This window comes from Dufourea novaeangliae, unplaced genomic scaffold (assembly GCF_001272555.1).
Source record: "Dufourea novaeangliae isolate 0120121106 unplaced genomic scaffold, ASM127255v1 scaffold99, whole genome shotgun sequence".
Taxonomy (NCBI): domain Eukaryota; kingdom Metazoa; phylum Arthropoda; class Insecta; order Hymenoptera; family Halictidae; genus Dufourea; species Dufourea novaeangliae.
In genome coordinates this window covers 571,940-597,055 of record NW_015373982.1, presented here as the reverse complement: position 1 = coordinate 597,055, position 25,116 = coordinate 571,940, and the positions used below count along the sequence as shown (strand labels likewise).

General features: G+C 45.5%; 1 protein-coding gene across 1 annotated transcript in view; it reads right to left on the bottom strand.

The window, feature by feature from the left end:
* Positions 1-976: 976 nt before the first annotated feature.
* The window catches only part of LOC107187185, a 36,419-nt gene continuing 12,279 nt past the window's right edge, over positions 977-25,116 (bottom strand). Inside the window, exons 2-11 of the mRNA XM_015575203.1 lie at positions 23,107-23,311; positions 22,386-22,488; positions 21,197-22,025; positions 20,059-20,492; positions 19,518-19,627; positions 14,015-14,146; positions 9,857-9,952; positions 3,991-4,172; positions 3,438-3,600; positions 977-2,193 (exon numbers count right to left, since the gene is read on the bottom strand). Coding sequence (XP_015430689.1) covers positions 977-2,193; positions 3,438-3,600; positions 3,991-4,172; positions 9,857-9,952; positions 14,015-14,146; positions 19,518-19,627; positions 20,059-20,492; positions 21,197-22,025; positions 22,386-22,488; positions 23,107-23,311 — 3,471 coding nt within the window. The remainder of the gene's footprint in view (positions 2,194-3,437; positions 3,601-3,990; positions 4,173-9,856; positions 9,953-14,014; positions 14,147-19,517; positions 19,628-20,058; positions 20,493-21,196; positions 22,026-22,385; positions 22,489-23,106; positions 23,312-25,116) is intronic.

Genomic DNA, 25,116 nt, shown 5'->3' with positions numbered 1-25,116 from the left:
TCAATCGAACCTCTACGCGCACTTTTCTCTATTCTACAGGACACAGTAATTTTAAATACACCTCGGGATCGAATGAATCACACTTCGATTTCGTTCCATCTTCCATGCACGCTCTTCTCTATGAAACAAACGAGAATTCCTTACTGCCCTGCAATCGTGTGAAGGTACACTAGTGGGCCAGTTACAGAATCCGTATGATCCGAAACGAAACTGTTATACGATAAAGTCTGGACATACGGGAATCTATCCGAGTCGGAACAAAGATACAAGAGAAGTTAGCTCCGGTGATCGTAGTAACGCAATAGTCGCCGTCGCTCGAAAACATCTGTCTATACAAAAATCGTCTCTAATCTAGATGCTTAAATAAACCCTAACTTCTTTGTCCCTCGCTTCCTAACACATTACCAAACCGGCTATCGAACCTCCGCACACAGTCGTTGAAGAAAGGGATACAGGCTCTCGCTTATGGCATGCTCAAGCTATCACACTTAAGCTCGAGTGAATTCGTTCTAGCGACTCCTTAACAGTAATATCATAGAATCTCTCTCACTCTTCATTCAGATCCTTAATGATTACAATTTCACGTGATCCACGCCACCTCCTCTCCCTCCACCGACTAACGTTTCCGGTACAAGAAGCTTACACACACATTTCTGAATATCTCTTCGCGATCAAAAACCGTACAAGTAACAGGTACATACATATACCGCCGTAGAAAAAGTGCGCGTACAACAAACACGTGTTCCGCGAGTTTCGCGGAATCGCTTCTGGTACCCCCCGTGGGGTTATAGGATTACATCGCAAACCGAACCTCCAAAATAACGAACGATCACGTCACGTACACACGTGTGACCACCACGTGGGCGATCGATCGCCCAAATGGATCATTTTATTTCCGATCCAGCCGCGAAGCTGTTCGCGATCGAACTGTGGTAAGTAACCGGACAAACAACGCAAGCGAATCGTGGTTGAAACGTTACTTGATCGGTTTGCCCCAGGCGAACTGTATCGGCAGCGGGGGTATATCGCTGCTGGTGGACGACTCGTCCTCGCTGCTAGTGGCTGACGTCTCCTCGGAGATCATCGCCTCGCCGCCAGCCTCCTGCGGCCTTTGACCGGTTCCGCCGCAGTCCTCCGCAGCCGCCGCAGCAGCAGCTGCAGCGGCGGCTACAGCTACGGCCACCGCGGAATTCGTCGTGACCGCGGTGGACGACGGGGACGCGGTCGAGGAGGTCGACGAGGACGAAGAAGACGGATCGCTCCTGGGTCTTCGTCTTGCAACAGGTGTCGAGTTGCACCTGGGCATCCACCCGGAATCATCGTCTCGCGCAGAATCCGTCACGGAGATGCTCTTCGACCTCGCCCTCATGTCCACTGACGATCGTCTAGGCGTCAATCTTAAAGATCCCTGCCTAGACACAGACTGTCCCGTCTCTGGCCTGCTCATCTTCGGCGGCGTCGCTAATACTCCACCGTCCGATCCGTTCTTCGACGTTTCGTCGTCGATCTCCAAGGTCCACGAGACCGAATCACCCTTCTCGACCATAAATTTCACCATCGACGACGACTGAGGACCGTTCTTGTCTGGTGAGAGCGTGTGATCGACGTTCTCCGGGCCGAGGGATCGCGAAAGCCTAGGCGTCAGATTCGCAAGAACGGTCACCACCTCGTTTTTTTGACGGAGCCTCCACTGCAGCTCCTCGTTTCGTTGCGCCAGACGTTTATTCTGCTTCGAGATCTGATGGATCGACTCGTGCAACACCTCGTTGTCGTGCGATATCTGCCGCTCGAGGCTCTCCTTGCATTGCAACTGCGCCTTCAGATCCTCGCATCTGGCCTCCAGCGAGTCGACACGTTGCTGTAAGGCGTCTTTGTCCTCGATCTCGCGTCTGATATTATCCAGTTCGGATCTAAACGCTGCGTTCTCTTGGCTTCTGATCTCGAGAACGGATCGAAGGGACTCGACTTCAGCGATTAACGCCGCGCCCTGATCATTCACCACCGATCGCCTCTTCAGTTCCGTTTCCTTTCGGTAAAATTCCGCTTCCAGTTCTGCCCGTAACTTCATCACCGCAGCTCGATGCTCCTTTTCAGCCTCGATCAATGTGTCCTTCATTCTTGACTCGAACTTACGCCTTTGCTCCTGTTGTGCTGCCTCCAGAGCCGCGATTTGCTCCGCATGTCGTGTTTGCACTGGAACAGAAGAAGAATTCAAACATTACTGATTAGAGAATCGTTGGAGAACCCAGTTTGGGATAAATTTTTCCACACACCAGGACCAAGATGAACATTTTTACGTTCGACGCCCTATTGACGTCATCGGGATGTAGATTGAAAAACGGAAGAAAAACAATGGGCGCCGCGGGGGCCGCAGGGGAGAACGGATCAAGCCCGTCGAACGTGCCAACCTATAATTAACCCCGATGAACGTTACGTGGCCACTAAATCGAGCCCGTTTCTGATGTCGAGGAGGTAGCCACGGTGTGGTGGCCGCTTTTGACAAGTCTCTTTCTACATTCGAAACGGTTGCTGCCATTGCCCGGGGTGTGCGTGGGCACGCCGAACCGCCTAGCCGCAGATTTTAATTAACAATTGCTCCACTTTAAACCTCGGCGACGATTCGTCACACCACCGACATTCATCGGGGACCATTAAACTTGTTACTGCGTGAATATCATTATCATACATGACACAATGCGTGTGCCAGGCACAAAGTGGATGAGGCATGCGCGTGTTACACCAGCGTCCAACCGTGGCGAGAAAAGATTAATCGAGAAATTAATATAAACCGTCAATGAACAGCTCGAGGACCCGAGGACCTAAAAGAAGATTATCGAATCACGATACGAATAAAATTTCTTATTAAATATTTATATGGACACGTCGTTCGAATAGGGTAAATGCACCAATGAATGAACACTGAAAGATATTGTAATTATTAAAGTCGAAGTTTACATGGTAATAATATTAATAAATACCTAGCATATGAAAATTAGATTTTTTAATATCTGTACCTTGTTATAACGTATAGATTTCAATTTGAAAAATTGGAAAAATGTATTTAATTTGATTGAAAAGAAAATGTACATGAATAATATTAAATAAACGAACATTCAGAAATACCTAACCAATGGCGCGAGAATTGAATACGAAAACAATCAATATTTAATTATTTGGTGATTTTAATAATTTAATTCATTCATTTTGTTTCATTTACCGGTTTGTCTACTCTACAAAGGTTTTCGATTTATTGCATTCCAAGTGTACATTTTATTATTCAGCCCTCGAAACGTTAATCTGCAATGAGATTATAGATTTCCGAAAATTCTGTGAAGTAATGGGTACACGTGGATTACGTCACGATGAGGGGGGTTCCACCGTGACGAGCCAGCAGACTGAAAGGAAGACCACAAATAAAACTTTTTGGCAAGACTTACGATCGTCCAAGGCCCTTCGATGGCTCTCCCCCTCCGCCTCGAGTCGGTCTTCAATGCCGAGGTTTCTAGATCTCAGCGCCTCGATCTCCGTGCAGGCTGTCATCCATTCCTTCTTCATGTTCCCGCACTGTTTCTTCAGCTGCGGGGTGGAAAACGCGTCCAACTAAACGGACACACGAGATTAACACCTTAAAATATATTTAAGAAAATGATTTAAACTGCCGTGTAGACTGGGATACGATGGATGGAAACATTTCATATTGCGATAGTTGACTGACCGTCCAGATACAGATACTTATTCTTAAACCGTACAACAATTAGAAATCGACTTTCAATTAAATTAAATGGAAAACTGCCGGGAGGAGAATACACGACAGGTCTTGTATAACAGATTCTTTGAAAAATGTCTTCGTGATTTATTAATATTTGGTTTCCATTTAAATAAAACTTATTTTTTACTCGATGACTTTTTCCGAAAAAATGTTTAATATAACTGATATTTTTGGTCTCTGGTTAAGTTCTTTCAAAGTCCATATAACGCGTATATGTATACCTCATAGGCCAGATACTGCACGGTCACGGAAAGAGCCTGCACAACCTGTTCCGTTCTCTTCACGCGAGCCGCAGCCACCGTCGCCGTCTCATAGGGGATGTCCGTTTGCGCGGCTTGGTCCCGCGTCTCCAACGATGCTCTGCTCACCGCATAGTTATTGGTGTTCTCCTTGGTTTCACGATCTGCAACCAACGTCACCGGGCCCATCACCATCGGGGAACGACGGGTACACTTCACGAAACCGCGACGGGAGAAACAAAAACAGAACCGTTCGTTATTCTATCCACCGACGAAATCCACACACCACGCCGCCCCGACGACACGTTTCATCTAACCGGTACAATTCATCTAGCCAGTTCATACATGTTTCACCTAACCACTACATAGATGCTTTATCTAGCCAGTACACAGATATTTTATATAGCCAGCACATATATCGTTTTATCTAACCAGTACATATATGTTTTATCTAGTCGGTACATATATGTTTCATCTAAAACAGCCAGTACATATATCCTTTCGTCACATTCTCCCACTTCCTATTCCCCCGGATCCTCTACCAGGACCACTCGTTATCCCGAATGATCGATCGAGAAGACACGATCATCCGGACCGAAAGTCGTCCCAAAACCCCCAAAGAAGAGTCTCCACCGGGTATATCTCCAGTCATGCCGGTTGGATCCAGGCGAACCGAAGAAAGTCTCGTTCGTGGCGCGGAAAAACTCGTTTCTGGACGAGAGAAAACCGTTCGCTGTATATGTATATCTCTGCCGGGGTCTTGGAAAGTCGGGGGGCTACCTGTTTTTCAGGATCTATCAGCGTTTCGGTGGCGACTAATCCACACGTTCGAGGACGCGAAAACTCGATTACACTCGCGGGAAATTTGAATACAGACACACGCATAAAGTTAGTTAATAGGTGACTCGAAGGATTGCGTTTGGTCTGGCTACGTCATAAACAGGGGGGTCCATCCTCCATTACACATGGTGACGTACGTGAAAGCACGCGGATACATCGTATCGATCCGACCCGCCTGATATCCTTCCTCGAGTAGGTGGACCAGGCTAAAAAAGAGTCAACACTCGTGTGGCAGTGGCCAGTTCGATCGGATTTTATTTCGGCTCACGACCCAGAAAACCACAGCGTTCAAGAGCAGCCCCCCTCCCCGAAGCTCACACAGTCAATGAAGAGACCACTCTGGGTTAAGGTCAACCGTACGGTCGTCCGTGTGACACGGGAAATCCAAGAAGCTGATGACCGTCCCACCTTAACGGGAACATCGAAAATTTCCTGTGTCCTTTTTCCTCCCCATGGACAACCCTCTGCCCGCATCACCCTTAAGCGGATCAAGGGATTTCTGACGCGGAGCTGCGCAATTTCGTGTATTCACCGATTCTGTATGGAAGGTGATCCGAGGAATTTTTTCGACACATAGTGGCAACGAAATGTTCACAGGGGTAGAGCACTGTTAGTTTCTTGAGAATTTATCACATACACTGTGTGTCCAATGGATTTGGTATTAGATTGTTCGATAAGTATGGAAGTTTCTTTCACGGTGGCAGAAAGTTGTTAAACGATCTTTCGTTGGTATCGAAAATCACTTTAGAAACGTTCGACGAAGATCCAACGACAGACGTGAACGGGCTCTAATCGGGTTCGTCATTTGTAACGATTTGCTGGCCAAGTCCGCACTTCGACTGAATTAGCACGAGCCACAGGCTGTGCCGCGCGGAGCGATGTGTATCCCTCTCCTTCCTCTACTTTGCTCGACCACTCCTACCTCCACCACCTTCGGACGACGAGGTGCAACCTCGAGGAAGACGAAGACGAAGACCAAGACAACGGGGGGGCAGAAACACCGGCGGAAAACCGTGTCTGGCCGGACACACGCCGCGGGCTCGACAGCAAGCAACTCACGATACACACGAGACTTGCATATGACCCACAATGTCTGCATAACGTTTCCATAAATGCATTAATACGCTTCGTGTGTGTGTGTGTTTTTGTTTCTTTCTTTTCGCTCGAGAAAGCCTTATAATTTCTACCGGATAGCGTGAGGAAGGTAGGGAAGAAACACGGAAGCAACTTGTAATTCCATTTCGTTGGGAAATTAATCCTTTAATTCTAAGTGTTGCGTCGGAGCAACGTTCATTTTAAAAGTACTGCGAAAATTGTATCGTTAATTTTTACTGTATATAATAATATACAATATCATTTAAGTAATATTATAATATTTCATGTTTGTGGGTAAGGATCCGTAGTTAACTAAGATGTCAACGTTTTTGATTGAACGCCACTCAACTAATATCCATCAATTTATCATTTGCCGTTTCAGGTTTCTTGGATCGTAAAGAAAACTTTTTTCCATTTAAATTGTTTGCCCAAATCTAAATATTCGATTAGTTTATCAATAGAAAATTCTTCAAATCCACCTTTCTGCCAAAGGTGTTTGTCTAAATCTAAACAGCCATTCTCGTGAAACCGTGCCTTTAGGTGAAGTCGTTCGGTAATAGGAAAGAATAATACGACAATGGATGGCCCGCCGCTCGAGCGAGCACGCTTGGCGATGAATTATTTCAAGGAGCCGTGCTCCGAATAAATTCGCATTTCCATATGGAATCGTTCAAGTGGGGCGGGGTTGGGGGGCCTTAGATGGTCGAGGTTGGCCGTAATTGTACGAGACAATACGTGTCCACGGTATGGTCGTTCGAGGATAATGATCCGGTGCGCGAGCGATCGACGGATCGGATAACGCCTCTTCCGCCGAGGACCTCGATCGGACACTGCGATTCTTCATTCCGCTCGTGGATCAACGTTTCGTCGTGGCCGTGAATCGTCGAATTGTAACCAAAGGACAGATTACCAGAGTTGAATAATTCGTTAATTAGCAGTGATTCGTAAATATGTAGTAATTACAACTGATTCGTTCGTCATTCAGAGCTCAACTGCAAACGGCTCTTGCGTTACTATGGCGCTGGGATCGTTTACACGAGGAATGAGTTTCTCGAAACATCGAAATCCAAGAAAGTTTGGAGACTTCAAAACTTTGCACTTTTTTCGTGATTCGAAACTGTGAAACTCGGGTAAGAAAAAAAAATAGTTGGACTTCTTTAGTTGAGAAGGTTCTGTTAGGCATAGAATGCACCCTCACGAGCAAGCTTGGCTTCCGTTAGGGGAAAAAGTGGCGTGGGAGAAGGGCCTCCTGCCACTTGGTGAATTTATTTCAAGTACTGAAACAAATGTTAAACCGAATGTTAGGTAGTGAAAGGTAGGAAGTGCTAAACTATCGAGTGTCAGTGGTGAAAAAAGTGTAAAATAGATATATTGTTATGTTTTTCTTTTCTTCAACTATGGTCAATAAAGATTTATGGAAAAATGTTGTCGAGACCAGCTATTAAAACAAAATATTCTTCTTGCAAAACAAAATTAGCGCTTGAAGTTTTGACAGTTTCGGATTCGAGTTTCGAGAATTTAAAAATTAGGTTTCAACCCATCCCTAATTTCCATCGACTATTACTACACTTCTCGAAAGCGTATTAACCCATTTGCATCATTACACTGCACGAAACAATTAATAAAGGTTGCTCGAATCAATGAAATATTAAATGTCTTTTATACTTTCTAAGATATTTGTAATTAAATTTAATAAAAAAAAAGAATTCCTGTTAAGGGCCGATTTTTCATTCTCTTCAAATTCGGTTTATACGGCCATTATCGATGTATCAGCCGGTGCGGCGGGCCGGTTCATGAATGATTAATGGGCAACAAGGAATTAAAACGAAAGGAAGTACAAGACCGTGAAGACTCGTAGAAACTCGACCCGGGGGATTCGAACGGTTTCTAGACCGCGGACAGTCCATTGATAGTGATCTTTTGCTTTGGTAATTTTGTTCCAGATAAACACTCGCGCGAGCATCGAGCAACGAAATGGGACTGCTCTCGCGACTGTTGTCCATCGAATTTGGACGGAGGTGGGGCTCGTCGAGCGATATATCAGTTCGAAAGTGAAAACGTAAATTCCAGTGATTATTGTAGAGACGTCCAAGGATCAAAGGGTTAGCTAGCTCATTTGCTACGCTCTGCTCGTCGCCACGATATGGTATATCTGATCGGTGAAGGTTGGACCACGGGTTTTTCAAGAGAAAGGAACCATAACATTAATTCTGAATTGCAGAAAAAAGAGAAATATTAAAATTATATCAATTTTCAAGGGGTGCTTTCACCCTAAAGAATAAAAAAAAGTAGCAAAGATCGTTCGATTATTCTATCAAACTCCCCTAGGAATCTGCACAGTCTAACAACAAAAAATTCAAAATTTTCGGGTTACCAAAAGTTCCGTTGTCAGTGAAAGCGACAATGACGACTTTCTTCGAAACGACGAGACGTCCCTGTGCATCATGCGCGGTGAAACGCGTTTCTGCGTATACACACGCACCGCGAAATGACCGTGGGACTTTTTTAGAAACCGGCCTATGCCACCGGCGGGTGCGCGCACTGCGGTCGATGAATTAGAAAGCTCGTCTGGCTGGCATTTCCCCGCGGCTATTATCTTCCCTGACAAACAATGCCGGAAGGGAACACACACACACACACACACACACACACACATCAGCGGGGTGAACGTAAACGGTCGGGGATGGACGGACAGTTTTAGCGGTGCCGTTAAACCGAGGTGGTCGCTACACCTCTTTGGAATTCGGATGATCTCACGGGTTTTGAGAAAGCGGGCAGACACACACACACGGCGTTGAACGAAATTAACGCGATAACGCGTTTTGAACGGCTGTCTGTCTGAATTCAGCGCTGAATGTTCGTAGAGGACGTTTATGCGAATTACCGTTTTCGGACGGCGCACAGTGGTACAGAATCGAAATGTAGCAGCTCATACGTATATATAATAGCTCATGCAATGGAAAATTCTGAAACTTATAATTTTATTTAAGTAGAAGTAGATAACGGAACAGATTTTTCTCAGCTTTAGGAATCCTCTTCGATGGGATTCTTTCTCTGTTTTTGACTAATACTAACGATAGAAAATGTGCTGAAGAGAACAATAATGCATGGAACAAATCTTCCATGGTTAATAGTAAGTTTATGTAAGACATTTTGGAAGATAAAAGAAATGTTTTTGGCCATCTCAGCTGCTGAATTTTAATTCTGGACTACTGTGCCCCGTTTCGAGAGGTGAGAACGAGAAAGCAGAAGATTGCCTCATCGATAAGTATGTGACCAGTGGTAGTAACATTTAGAATCCTATAAACGTAGCTGGTAGCAGAGCTATCATCGAACTGATGAGAGAATCTTTTCCTAGTCTTGGTTACACTTTGTTCCACGGTTACAGATGAAGAATAATTCCATAACATCCGTGGCCTATTTGTCAGCTTTCTTCTAGACTCGTCGAGCACGCAATTAATTGTTATCAACATTGCCCGTACCGCGTGAGACACTTCTGGCTTTTTGGTACCATTTTAATCCCAGGAGAATAAAGAATCTAGAATCAAAATCTAACATTAAGCAGTGTCCCTTTCGAGGCTCAAAAATCACCAATAAAAAGAAAGTAAATTAAAATCCTTCGATCCTGAGCAGAGTATATCGTCGTCTTTCTCTTTTCCCTGGCGTTTTCATTCGACATTCCGCTCGACGGTGCAATTACGAAATTAACTAACGATCCGCTTCCGGTTACCCACGCGACACGGGAAACCTGTTAACTATCGAATTAGTTCCTCGTTACATGAACCGACAGGATAACAGATTCCGTTTTAATTCGACGATGGCGAAGAGGGACATCATTTCACAAGCTTGAGATGAAACTGTTTCGCCGCAAGACGTGACACGAACCGAGCGCGCGAAAATATCGATGTTGTACCTTTCGACGATGTCGTTGAACCGTGCTGCTTCGTCGGGACAGTGGTTGTTAATCTCCTGGTTATTGTCGGCTTTCGCGTCGCTGACGGACTCTTTTCTGGAAGCAAAAAAAAAAAAGAAAAAAATAACAGAATATCCCTGCTGCTGTGGATTCAATGAAGTATATACTGGGTGATACAGAAAAAGGGTTCGTAACTTCTAGGGCATAAGGTACTCGCAAAATAATTTTAAAAAATCCTAATAAACATGGGACGAAAAATGAATATTTTCAAAGCTATAAACAATTTTTTTTGGTTAAAGCTAGTGACTGAAGAAAAAATTGCTTATAACTCTAAAAATATTTATTTTTCGATGCATATTTATCAGAAATTTTGTTCGTCATTCGGCGAGTGCTATCTATCCTAAAAATTACGAACCCTTCTTTTGTATCACCCTGTACACACACGCGTACGATGTATATGTATACCGTTCGTGCACACCGTTTTTCCTGCCCGCACAAGATAACACGAACCAGCCCCGGAACCTTTTACGTGAAAACTTCGAGCGCGACAAATAACGTTTCTTCGGGGAGAGAGGATAAAGTGGCGACCTAGTTGAGCCTCTTGGACGATAAAGTAATAATCGACCCAACTTCCGTGTAAATGCCTCGCTATATTTCATATTTAGTGATATCGAACCTAAGCATTTAACGATGTATTCTGTAATATGCATTTAGTCGTATATATTCGGCTAGATTTTAAAAATCTAACAGTTTTCGATCTAAAAATCTACGAAATTTTGATAATTGGACCGTACTATAACTTTTTGGCCGAGTAATCAGAATTCACTTGATTCTAAAAATTTACTAATTGTTGAAAGTTAAAATTTACTAATTAATTGAAAAAAGTTCACTGAATCGAATTATTTTCTAAATGAAAGAACGAACGACAGTTCGTCATTACTTCTAATGCTACCGGAAGATTCATTTCAACAATTTTCGAACATTTGAGCAGTCACAAGGTTCCGCCTATCAATTCAAACCACTTTCGCGACTGACTTCAACAAACAAGCAAGAACTATATACTGAAAAAGACACAGAACAACACGACAGGCAAGAATTCTGCCCCGAAGAACGCCACAAATGCGTTTCCACGAACTGAAACAGTACCTGACGCCTCTGATCCCATAAGAGGATCAATTACAAGATTCTTGAACAGGCTGCTATTCAGGCGCGAGACAATCACTTCGAAGGTACGGCAGGTATAAGTTACGCGAGCACAAAAACGACAAACAATCGCGCACGAACTGGGAGAGTAAATTGGTTAGAGCGCAACAAGTGGCAGTCATAAATAAACAAAGTACCAAGATATTCCCGATAATACGACGACACCATGGTTGTTGCTTCTATGTTCCAGTAATCTGTCCTCTCGGTATCGAAGTCCGCTTATTCTAATCGCTGCGTTCGATACAATAGATGGTCCACCCTGAAGTGACCGATCTCGAAACCTCTCAACGCACGAGCGTGTGTGTCACGAATATTCGAATCGACGCGCACGGAACTACGGGAACCAGCCTACACTGAATATTCACTGGGACTTCTTTCCTCGACGAACGTTGTCAAAGGACTGACGATGTAACCGAATATTCCAACTAGGACTTCTTTCCTCGACGAATGTCAACGAAGAACTGACCGTGGCGTCGAGCACGGTTGGGGGTTCGAATCGCACAGTGGCTGCGGTAAGAGGGTACATACAACCGTTACGATCCCTGAGCTGCCCCCACGGTGGACAAAAGGCCGAATTCGGGCCTACGCTCACGGCTAATTACCGCGACACCTTGAGGGGTCGTCCACGTGAATTTCAACGGCGGCATTGTGCGGGGCCGTGGCGGGGCAATAAATAAAAAAAATTTTCGTTGGTTTTCGAATACCCTGGCACCGGATGACTAACCATCCACGGATTCACGGACGAATATAAGTCTCGTTTATTTCGGTGTCAATTACCTGGAATATTGGATCGCAGGTCGATTAAAGGATTTCAAACGGATGACGCCATGAACGTCTACGGTTTAGTAACCTGATTGCGGATCGGTTGTGTTTGTACGCGTCGGACAAAGTTATTGTTCCGGGTGCAGTTTCAAGGAGAATGTTCGACGCGTCACCGTTTGTTGGAATGAGGAAGAATTGGGGGAGAGGTGTTTTGGCCGTGTCTCGGGAGGTCATTGGTTTAAATGGATTAACTGGCTCGTGGTAATACCCTGTTTCGGCTGTTGAACACTGGTTTTGGGGAGTTAGTGCATGCTGGTCATTCGAAAAGTTCTTTAAGGTTAATATGAAGATAACTTCTATTTGTTTCTATTTTTCAATATAGTCTTCGTTAACATCAATGCACTTGGATCAGTGATATTTTTATTTTATAGCCCAAGTAGTTCTAAACACTCTTGAAAAACTTGTATACTCGGATTCACTTCTGATCTCAATTGATTTAATACGTTAAGGTGCGTTCCACGTATTGTATCACCGCTGTGTATCAACGTGAACGAGCAAACGTTGCATACAATACGATGATACGCACCTTTACAGTTACTCATATAACAAACGAAAATAGTCTTTGATGAACTAGGAATTTCAGAATTACTGATATAATCTATACTTCATAAGGAGAACTTTTCAAACGACCCATTTTAATCCTTTGACCTATAATCATAGACTTTACAAATTTCTAAGAAGGTATGGGCGTTTACTGTACTTATGTAGGTCGATCCAGGCTTCGATCAATGATAATCGTTTCCACTAATGATTTCAAAATTAGAATCCGATTCCAAGAGTCAGAAATATATCCGAAGAAGCAGAATGTTTCGCAGGGAAACCAGAAAACGATAAGACGCAATATGTCCGTTTGCTGAAACCGTCGTGGCCAGTTGCCAATAATACTTTTCAATGCTATGCCTTTCCACCGAAAATAGATCCGTCTGCGTCTTGGTGGTTCGCGCTATCGACGCGTCGATAAACTATCGAATACGCCTCCCGGTTCTCGACTGTCGGCGCAGAGTAGCGCAGAGAGTTGCATAGCGGCAGGCGCATTCGATGAAAAAGTGTGTTCTCTTGGTCGCACTGGGTCTCCAACCGGAAGTGCGCAACGGTGCCCTCGACCTTTCGTTTCCTCTGTTCCAATCAGCGAACAGAGAGACATTTATATACATATATTTACAGGGTGGATAGCTAGAAGTGTTTCTGGCTCGTGTGGCCCCTCGCAGACATCATTCATATAAATTATGACTTCCTGAACGGGCGTAGCTACGCATATTTGCAAACCGTGACACAACATACATCGGGGATCACGAACGGGACACAACGTCTGGTTCGAAAGCGTCTAGACGGAATTGCGCCACAGACTCTTTTGCGTACCGACATGTTAATGAACAACGATTATATCATTCTGTGTGTATAGTACTCTGCATCCTACTTCGGTTCGAGTTAATTGACTTAGCTACACGCTCGTACGTCCTGTATCACATTAAACGAGTTTGAGTCTACGTATTTCGAAGTGTCTACGTAGAAATATTAGATATACAAATTAGTTCGTTGCCCTCACAATTGAGAGACTTAGTGGAAGAGGGGCACATGCTACAACACTATAAATTTACACAACAGATATTTTGAGGAAAAGTAAGGTTGGAGTTTGTCGTTGGTACAAACAGTTAAAAACCGACGTAAATGTGGCATGTGCCCCTTTTTCACTAAACCCCACTAGTGATTAGTGACTCAAAACCGGCATCATTTTTTCGCGAGGGGATTCGCAAATTACCCCAGAGATGGCGTGAACGTATAGTGTAGATGTAACGTAGACGTCACACTGGGCATTAAAGGGTTTAAACCATACTGACATAGAAATTAGCAACCTGGTAGCGAACGCGTTAATATAAAGAAAACTATCCACAACCCAAATGTCCTGGGTTCTAAAAATCGATCCAACATTACGCCAATGAATGAAATCTATCTTTATCCGTCGTCGTTTCCGTGCCACATCGGCCTTCTTATAACATTTTCAGCGTGCCACTCCGGTACAATACGGCCAGAGGGAAGGGGACCATGTCCAGGGGATATATGCAGGCCGATCGCATAATTTAGGCCGTGTGCTCGCGCTCACGCTGGAGACCCCTCGCTCGTGTCGACACTCACCGAGATTGATGGTCGGAATTTCTACGCAGTTCTTCTTCGTGTCGAAACTATTGACACGGTTGTTGTTCGGTTGGCTACCGCGACCGTTCGCCACCAGTCTTCGCGGCGGATTCACCGACGTCGGCGATCTCTCTGGAAAAGAAAAGAATTACCGTCAAAGGGGTCAAAGTCTGCAATCCTCGAGAGGGTAGACACATACACACACATTCACAGATGGGAAAAGACAATAAGAGGCGAATAACATTTTTTTTCTCTCTCTTCGTTTCCCTTCGGTGTCTATTTATAAGGTACACGGAAAGACGAACACAACAGAACAGAGAGGATCCTCTCGTGACGCGTTTACGTGTCACAGATAGTTCATCGACCGTGGAATTTCGTTTTACCCATCGGTAGTATATGTATAGCTAACTTCGATAACATTTCCCGCGTCGTCGATATTTCTTCGCAACAGCTAAGTGTGTGCACCACCGGTGTGTGTGGCTGCTGCTGCTCGTCGATTATAACCAACGGGGAAAAGAAAACGTTTATTATGTACACCAGGCTGCGCCTTAAGCCGTTGCCCACCAAGTCGAGACGCGCCGTATAACGGCCCCTCTAGTCCCCTCGTACCCGGTGATGTGCATAGAGATGTTATCGAACAAGAAATGAGCGAATTCATTACTTGGGCGAAGTGTTTCAAATAATAAATAAAAAAAAATGTATTTCGCAATTTTTCATTGATTATAAACGTGGAAACTCAAATTTTTATGGTAAAATAATATTTGGTTTTGAATGAGTAGACTCATTTGGCGAACAATTATTTGATCTCATTGACTGTTTAACCCTTCGAGAACGAAACACCATTCTTTTTTCCAAATCACCATTTTATTTCTAAATGGAATAAACTGGATTAACGTTCGTATGGTTCGCGAATGTCAGAGACACAGACAACGTGACAAGTGTTGGCTCGTACACAGCCTTCGTCTTGCTAAACGAACGGTTCTAACAGTGTTAATTGTTGAATCATTCCTTAACACCGTTACCATTGCGATCATATTTATAAACGTATATGACCAAAGATGAAACTACAGAGAATTTTCGAAGATTCTCGCGATCCACCATTTGCTCCATTCCTTAATCGAATTTCCGGTTTTCCGAGTCAACCGTGTCCAAGAAAGACCGGTCGTCGTCTAATTGCTCGCATTTAACTCGGGCACACGAGAATCTAACGAAGTCGAGCCACTCTACCCGTAGGACTAGGCCCGGCCAATAATGATCGATGGACGCCGTAAAAGAGAAATCCCGTGACGAGCTGTGTAAGTAGGGTATATACCTTTGATCCCTTCCCCGTAACGTTTCAGGCCTCGCTTTAAAGAGAAACCGTCGTCGTTCGACCCATCTACCTTTTCGAATGCCTATGCAACGGGGCCAGAGGAACCAGACCTGGCTATACATTCGCGTCCCCGGGAACTTTCTAGCGTTAAATGAACCACGAAGAAAAAGAGGACGGATGGCGGATCACCATCTCCGTTCTTTCTATCCTCTTTTGCGAACAAAGATTAAAGGATCAACGAGGATAGGCTTACTGGCCACTATTGCCTCGTTCCTTAATCTTGTTCCTGACGTTCCTAGTCTATCTCGAATCCACCAGCAGTGTTTCAAATCACAATCACTCTACCTCGGTGTTTCGAATTAAAAATCTCGATGAAACCCTAGCATAATTGTATACGAAGTCCTGAAGAAGTTTAACTCTTATAGTACCTTGTATGTTCTCCGGATACCGTCCAAAAATACCTTGAAACATATGAGTTTTTACGTATCCGTTAAAATTAATACATTTCTCTTAAAGATGAAGATATTTTCACGGTTTTTTTTCATTTTATTATTCCTATCCAGTAAACGTATGTACCACTAAATGAACTTATTTTATTCGAATAATATTAATATTGGAAAGCCGATATATCAGCTCAAGGTATATTTTCAGGAAAATCCAGAAAGCCATATGAGTTCTAAGGTACTAAAAGGCTTAACATTATTAGCTATACGGTTATAACTGTCGCTGATGAGGTGAGGAATGTCAGTGATTTGCTAACTACCCCCCAAAGTATATTTAAATTGCCCCACGTTGAAAATCGCCGCTCTAACCTCGTTTGAAACTGCCCAGCCGCATTTTCGCTGAGTCTCTGACGAAATCCGTCCGTAGAGCCGGCGGCCTACCCTTCGATCCCTGCTGCCCCATTTTTCCTCAAAGGAGTCCCTCCGCTTTCACCGTCCAAAATAAAGGGAGGGCATTTGTCCCTCGATGAAAATCATAATTCCCGCGGCGACACCTTCGGCCGGTGAAAACCACGCTGTACCCTCTTCAACCCATGGTATCCTCGACGAGCATCACAAAACTCTCCACCGGTGGTCTTTTCTGAATCGTGGCACCACGGAGTAATTCGCAACGTTCCAACATTCTCGATGTATTTCTTTCCTTCTTCCTGTATCGACGACAACTTCCGTCGAATCGGTTCACACGCACAGATCGCACTATTGTCCAACAGAGCGTACCAATTCACGGAACTTTCATGTCCTTCGTGGGGAATTGAACGCGAGATTATACACAGGTACGAAAGGTAAGATCGATAGATCGCTAGGCGGTGGTTCACGCGACCCGATTCCGTCCAGGTTGCAACCGGGAATGCTGTATCGTTCACCGCGGTACGATCGACCAACGTCCTCAGCCATGTGGGTTCAACATCTGATTCCGATGTCGAGGGATTGCGTAAGGGAGTCCGGGTGCGTGTCTCTCTGTATACCCGGCAATGGTTGGTTGTCGGCCTTGGGGAGACGCACGTGGTCGCCGGGTGCACCTGTCTCTAAAATGGGTGGGGACACGCACACCGTAGAGAGAACCACCGGCCGTGTTGGTCGGCCGAAGGACGTGCCCACACAGACGCACACAAACACACGTAAGATACCCCGTTGAAGAAAGGCAATTCCGGAAATAAACCACTAGTGCCGTTGACCCGTACACGAAGCTTCGTCCATATCACAGTGGTGAGGCTAACAACGTGATGCACAAAGAGAGAAGGTTATGCTGCCCCCCGTCGACAAAGATCCCTCTTCCGTGGTGTTCCCTGCCGGCCGGATCCGCGGCTCTACGCGAACCACCGGCCGAAAGGCAGCTTCGCGGTAACGGTATTCGCCGGGGAACTTTCATCGGAGAAGCCTGAGATAGAGAGAGAAAGAGCCAGGCTGCGGGCTGCGGGCTATCCGGTCTTCGGTGGCTGTCTCTGTTCAGCTGGTACAGGTTCCTTCGGCGATCGACGAGGACAAACGTGTTAACATTGTATCCCGTGGGGAGAGAGATCGAAACTTTACGATCCACACACCGTCGTTAAAAATAAGATCACGGAGAGGCGAGGTCCTATCCTTCGATCCGTTCCCCCTTTTCGCCACACTGGGAATAAGACAGTCTCCTACGGGGTGACACACACACACACACATATGCACTGACGTCGAGGGAACGGTAATCAGGTCACACGTCGTGCTCACACACGCGGGGATACGGACGGTTATACAGGCCGGTGTTATAACACGTTCCAAATATTCGATATAAGAATCATATCCAGTAGACACTTAACGAAGAAAAAGATCTGTGTGTATTTCAGATGTGTGCGATTGAGGTCGTTACGGAGCAGCACAGTATTCCCCCCCGGATGCACTTTGCACCGTCACCTTGCGGCATCCACTGACGACGAGAGGAGGCACCGGCTGTTCTTCTCCCCCGTTCGTTACACGCTGTCCTTATTCTCCTGTTCGCGAGCGTGCGCTGCACGGTGCATACACTCTCCTCCCTCGACGAAATCGGTCAGTCGAATGGGGTAGAGGAGAGATCCGTGGAGAATCAAAGAGAGAGAGAGGAGCGGAAATGGCATGTAAAAGGAAGGAGGAACAGAGACGGACCGGAAATGCAACACGCGTGGCATGAACAGCGTCCGAGCGAGCACGAGGTCCGCCGAGGACTGCCGACTGGATGCTGCCTGCGGCGGCTGCTCGGGGAGCTGGCTCAATCCAATGGGATGCGAGACAATGTCCAATGGCGCCGGAAGAGAGGGCCACGACGCCGTCGCTGTATATGTACTTTCCAGCGAAATAAATTTCGCGCGCCCCTAATCGGGTCGATAGAAAAACACCCTCCTACGCCCACGTTACCATCGTTCCCCCACTCCGCCGTCTCTCTGCGGATGGTATATACACCTACGCGCGAGGAGCCTTCGGCCAAGGCGATCGTGTATAACGTTTGCCGAAGACGCGTGCGTATACTTGAACGACCGAATAAATTGATCGACCCACCCACCCACTCCCTTGTTTTCACCCTTGTGGAGAAACTGTGTCTTGGAATTGACTGTGTCTTTGAATATTCTGGCATTCGATTGATGGACAGGATATGGTTTAGTCTTCGTGACCCTGATAACGTGGTAATTCGTAATGAACGGTGTTGCTGGATGATCGTGAAATGTGAATGGTAGAGCAAGTGTCGTCGAACAGTTTTGAATCGAATTTTTGCATGTCGTTACTAGCTTTCGTGAAGATACGAGTCCCTGAGGAGGGTTGTAAATACGATGGGCAATTAGGGATTATAGGGCTGGTTTACAACCCAAAGACATTGTAGTGGAATGATGTTTATCCCTCATTTCAAAAGACTGAGAATGTCCTGTGTGTATTGTTTGATGAATACCGATGACCGTTGGAATTTAAAGAATAGACTAACACTAGGTGTTCAAAGGTAAGGTTCTCTACCCGTACGAAGAATGAATATTTTTTTGAACCAACATCCCTAATCGATATCTTCACTAAACAAAAAAGTCTCCTCAAGGTACATTTTCACGTGACATTAAATCGTAACTTTTACGGTCATGGGTTAGTTATATATTACGACTTTTATCGTCAAGAAAACTGGTTGTCGTTAACAACAGCCACGACTGTTCCTGTCACGTGAGAACGCACCTAAAATCATTAAGTCTTTGAAGCACATTAAAAATAACGTGAATGGTTTTCGTAATTCGCGAAACGTATATAGCTATGCACACGCTACGTCGACCTTTGTGGTCCAGACTTTTTTTCCCGTCCGAAGAAACGCATGGCATGCGGTCGGAGGCATAACTCGATATCGCGAAATCGGCTGGCGTCATGTTTATTCAAGCCTTCCACCGTTCTCCGCAAGGTCTTCTCCCGTCACTACCATACTGCTTTACAGCCTTCCTTGTCCATCCATCTCGCGTCAAAGCTTACATATACGTATATATCACCTCCACAAGCTGCCGCGATTACAATGAGTATAGGACTTTACGACACGGGCGATAACGTTCTCACGACCGAAACGAAGTGAAAATAAAATGTTCGCCTGTGAATAATAAGGAAGCTTTAACAAAATTGCAAACGGTAAAACGGAGGAACGTGTTCGAGCGATAATTCTCGAATATATTAATGTTAATTATTGACTCGTCCGAGAACGGAAGGTTTTAATTGAACTTACTTGGCGCGTCCTTGCTAGGCCCGGTGCTGAGATCGCTCAAGGAACTACGAACGGAGCTCCTGGCAGTTTCTTGTGTCGGCGACTTCACCTCTTGGCGACCACGTATCCTCCTGGGCAATTTAGGCACCATTTAATGACGTGTCGCGATCAACTGATATACCCACGATGGCCAAACTGCGGCTCCCGTATCCTTGTACAGTATTTTTTTATAAACTTGATACATATTACATACACGTGCATGTGCAATATATTTTCGAAAGTTCGCTGACTTTATTATGCAGTGTGATACACACACACACACACACAGACACACACAGACTTTTTTAATGAGGTTCCGCGCAGTGACAGAGCTTGCAATTCTGAAGCGAATAATATTTGTTTCAGCCGCATATGGCCATTAGTTCATGAAATATTTAATGTTCAATGCCGAGGAGTCTTCAAACACTCATCCAGGATGTACTGTATATGACTCCTATCCTGACAAAGTTTGGCCACCAGTGGGATATACATTCGAATTGTCGACGGGCCCAATTTCGCTTACCTCTTATCCTTGTTATTATTATTGTTCGCGTCGCCCGCCTTTTTTTGCTTCGATTCTGTTGGAGGCGGCGGGCCAAGACTCTGCAAAACCCTAGACTTCACCTCTTTCCTCGGAGGCCTCGTTCTCTGCTCGGTCTTGCCCGCCTCGATTTTACTCATTACAGCGTCCCATCGGCCGCCACCTTTCCTGAACGATCTCTGCGATCGTCGCGCCTCCTTCTCCCCTTCATCCTTGGGACCGGACTCGATCATCGCCTTGATCTTCGATACCACGTTCCTCTTCGGCATTTTGTATTTTTTCAACGGAACGTCCGGTTTACCCGGTCCCTTCGCGCGCAGATTATCGTTATTTCGCTCCACCTCGATCACGGTGACTTTGGTGGTGTTCATGGACCCGCTGGAGTCCGCGGACGTGTCCAGGGTATTCGGGGAAACCTAAAAATATTGTCGATCATAGCACGATGTATCAACGAGATATCTCACAACCGAGACGTCTGGTCGGGGTTTCGTAACGCTTTGATACAGTCAGTGAACTTTAAACGTTCTCCAGTCACGTCCTATTTACAAAGAAGCAATCATCAGCAAACAGCGCAGGGATAGAGCATTCCTATTATTATTACTAGGAGCAACTATAATGTCGTTTTGTCCCCACACATCGGTCAGTAGGAGAGGACTAGAAATGGTCGTCTGGGGTTTTGATGCGCCTTTACAAGAAAGCGTAGATGCAAACTTTCATTGGCTGACACAAAACACGGGACATTTTTATAGTACCCAATGACGAACACCATTGCGCCATCGAACTCCGACAGTACAACGCTCGCGCCTAATGCATATAAAAGGCCGTAAGACTTTAATGAGAATTGGCACCTACGCTTTACAATTTGGGCACGGGTCAACCTATACTACTATTCTGAAAAAGCGCATCATGATCCCAGAGGACCATCTCGAACCCTCTTCTCGTCAGAGGGAAGCCACCATAGAGTGCCGATTGGTCCTAAACAAATGATCTACCGACCTAGCTACCTATAATCGCACCTAGTATTTAAAGGGTTAACATTTTCGTCCGCTAATGTACCCATAACAATGTACGCATCATCAGATTCACTGAGGGATCCACGGAATAAAGAGCATCGACTCGCCTGCAGGAAATCCAAGATAACGTGAGTAACTTCCGGTTTCACCGGCGACGGCTGGCTCCTCTGAGAAACCTCGGTGTCAATGGTATCCGGAGTGCGATCCTCCCGTTCCTCCACCGCCTCCTCAGGCGCGTGCAATTCGTCCTGTCTCTTATCGAGATCCGAATAGATTCCACTCGAGTCCATCTCCTCCCCAGTGAAACTCGGACATCTTCGACCGCCGGGGGCGCAGAACAGCGTACCGTCGATCACCTGCGCCTTCCTGTCGCCGCGCACAATCTCCTCGTACGCGTCCGCGTCGCTCTCCGTGAAGAAATCGGAATCGGTCATCGGATCCTGCCTGCACGGACCGGGAAGATTCGGCGGTGGAGCGACAGACGACGGTGGATCGGCTCCGCGGCTCGCTGGCCTCGAGTTCTCCCCGTCACCTTGGTAGCCAGCCTCCAAGCTGGTTATGCTGGTGACCGACGTGACGAAACTGATTGGATCCGACGCTCGGACGGGCTCCACGGGCTTTGGGTCGAGCGGTAGCTCTTCCGGCGACGGTGTCGAGGCCGATGCACGCGTCAACGCCAATCGCGACGCGGCCGAACCGGTAAGATTCTCGCAGGATGGTGTCCTGGAGCACTCCAACGCGACTGTGAAGTCGGTCATCTGGTCGGGAGTCAGTATACCGAGGCTCTCGTCGTGCTCGAACGAATTCTGTTTATTCAACATCAAATAATGCGGGGCTTGGTTACCGACGGTGTCGTTGTAGGTGCCCGACGTCGTGTCCAGCAGACAGCTCTCCGCAGTGTCCTCGATCATATTCATTTGAGACGTCTCGAGCAAGCTACGGAAACGAAAACAATAAGCTTTATTGTTTGCCAGATGTTTCTTTTTTCACCATCTGGTCGAAACGTGTCGCCACCCCATAAACGATAGACGGTGTGACTGGATGCTTCAGGTAGGCTCCGCGATACCTAACCCTCGCGAACGGTCATGTATTACTTATTGTTCTCGGACGTTTATATGGTGAACGTCAGGTTAAATCGTAAAACGGTCTTCGGGGCGATTCGTGCCCTCCGGAGACGGTTCCATTTAATAGAGAAATATTAAATACACACATTTACTGACCTCCGAACGGACAGAACCAATGGGGGAGAGGGGTAGCGACAGATGGAACAAGCGAACATACGTGGGCGATATATACCTGAAAAAGTTGCTCTTCTCCTCCGTGAAATGAACCAACTGTTGCACGTCATCCTTCTCGATATCCCAGGCGGGTGATATCGTGAACGACTTGCGTCCCGGATCTATTAATGAAAGAAAGAGTATCACTGTTAACTTCTTGTATGATTGTCAACAGCGTATGTAATAGTGGTGGTCATCCCGTGAGTATGTAACTCGAGGCATTAGAAGACAACCTACTATGAGCTCATGACTAGATTGCAGATGTTTATCTCCCTTACCAAGACGTTCTATCAGATTCCAAATGAAACGGAAAATCACCATCAGCGACGATAATGCAATTGAATTTCAGACGATCGGGTACCGCCACTGATCCAGTTCCCGATCAGAACCCAATTCCCGATCAGTTTAGTACATAGATACCGTGTACGTAATTAGTTTATTTTCCAAAAAATTACTAAACAATTATTAACTATTTCGAAATTTATACGTAAAATTCGTTAGCTTAGAGTGAGATACAGATATATGTGATCAGAAATTGCTCCCTTTGCACCAATTACTTAAAAATTAAATTACAATTTAACTTGTATTACCATTCCTACACTTTTCTTACTACCAAATGACCGATAAAACTTAGATTTATTCGAATAACTTTAGCGATCAGAAACTGGATTCGCAACGGTATGCTACACGCAAACATGACAATCCACAACCTAGTCACACAACGAAGGTGATATACATACCTCCGATCGGTGTGGACACTCCGCGTGTCGAACACTTGATTTTGGGCGTGGCGGATTTGTCGTCGGCATCAACGAACTGCAAACATTCCGAGAGCACCAGAGACCGTCGGTGTCCCGGAATCGATGTCGGCTGGAGCAACCTTGATTTCGGGAAGAACGAGGGCCGAGCCGCCCTTGGTACTGGTATCCGACTCTCCCCTACGTTCTGCAACCAAAGACGAACGGAATGATAAATACGCGGACATTCACGTAACCGTCAACCGTTTCGCGGCGCTCGTCCGTTCCCCGATAGGGGACGTGCATATTCCAGTCGAGATCGTAACAAATTCTTCCATTAATCACCTAATTAGTAGACCTCGCTCCATACCCTGAACCTTGCGCTAACTGAACATAGAGGCGGATTCAATCGTGCGGTTCCAACGATTTAATTAAATCCTCTGGAACACTTTCAACCCTGAATATGAAAACGGGCTTGATATTGAGACGTATAGGCTCTTACAAAGTAGCAGAAGCCCACTTAAAAAAATGTTGAATTGGTACCTTGATTCAGAATGTTTTGAAGACAATCCTACACGAATTTTTTTCAGATTTTCCTAAAAGACTATGCAGAGTGGACCACGATATGTAATCAGCTCAGATTATTCCACTGTAATAAATTGAACTGTTTTTGTAAGATTACTATTTATATAATTATTGTACGTCATAGATAGAACTAAACAGTCGTTTCTGAACCGTTTACGCGAGGTATCCGTAGCTGAGGGACACCATTTTTAACATCGTCGTAATTAAGGTAAATGATGTTTTTCTTCATGTTTCTTTGATTTAGAAGAAAAAAAATATTTGTTGCGATGCTTGCCAAATTCTTCCCAGTATCCACTAAAAGATGGCCTATGTTTTTACTGTCACGTGGAAACGTGCCTTAAGGGTTAACACGGTTTACCGGTTCGCGTAGCGCTCGACCGTCGTACAGAGGGTGGAAGACGCATCTTGCGAAGAAAAGAGTGATACACTCGATTTTCCTCATTCTTTTTTTTTTCTCAAGGTCGAGACGCTCGAAAAGAGTCCGTTGCCCTTGGCCCACCTCCAAATAAAACCCTTTCGGTCCCGAGGTGAATCAGAAGTATCACTCCTGGCAGTTGGCTAATTTAATTTTAGCGCTGCGTCGCACCACCACCGCCGTCATCGCTGCTAACCTCTCTTGCTACCATCAACCTTTCCTCCTACCCCCACCGACCGTGTAAGAACACGCGTAACAAGGGACCCTCCGCGTAGGACTGTTAGTCGACGAAACATATTTCGGTCGGTGGTCGATGCAGCTTGTTATCGTTCCAACGCGAATCCACTCGATGGGATTATCCGATGTGGACATACACTACCGTTCATTAGTATTACCACATCTGGCAGATAATTAAAAAAATGTGATGTTTCGTAAAAATTCACTGTACACCAGTCTACTAATAACTGTCCTAATACTTATGAACGGGAGTGTACATGGATTCGCAAACAACACGTCGGGACTATCGGTCCCATCTAGGCTACGGGTGGAATTTCGTTGTATTTGCCAGTAGATGGGACCGATAACAAACCGTGATAATCTGATCAGCGTTGTAAATCAAGTAGCGATAAACAGGTTACGACGAGGGGTCCATCGGTACATACACGAGGCGATTACATCACTCGAGCTCATAGATTAGATTTCTTTCAGGAAAATTAACATATTATCGATCGTTCTAGTAAAAATTACAGTATGATCGAATCGATTATCCTCGTGTTTACTCGTATTCCAATGGGCCCCGACATACACTTGCCCTTCGTGGAATATGAATATGTACATTGCACTTTGAACAATGAACACGTGCCGGCTCTTTACACACAGGTGTTCGTCGCACCTCGTGGACCCGTTTTCATACACAGACATAAATTTCTTTCGTAGAGCAGCGTGACAAGAAACGTTAACAATTATCCTCTTCGCTCGGTTCTCGGAACGCATTCCACAGATAATGACCGACA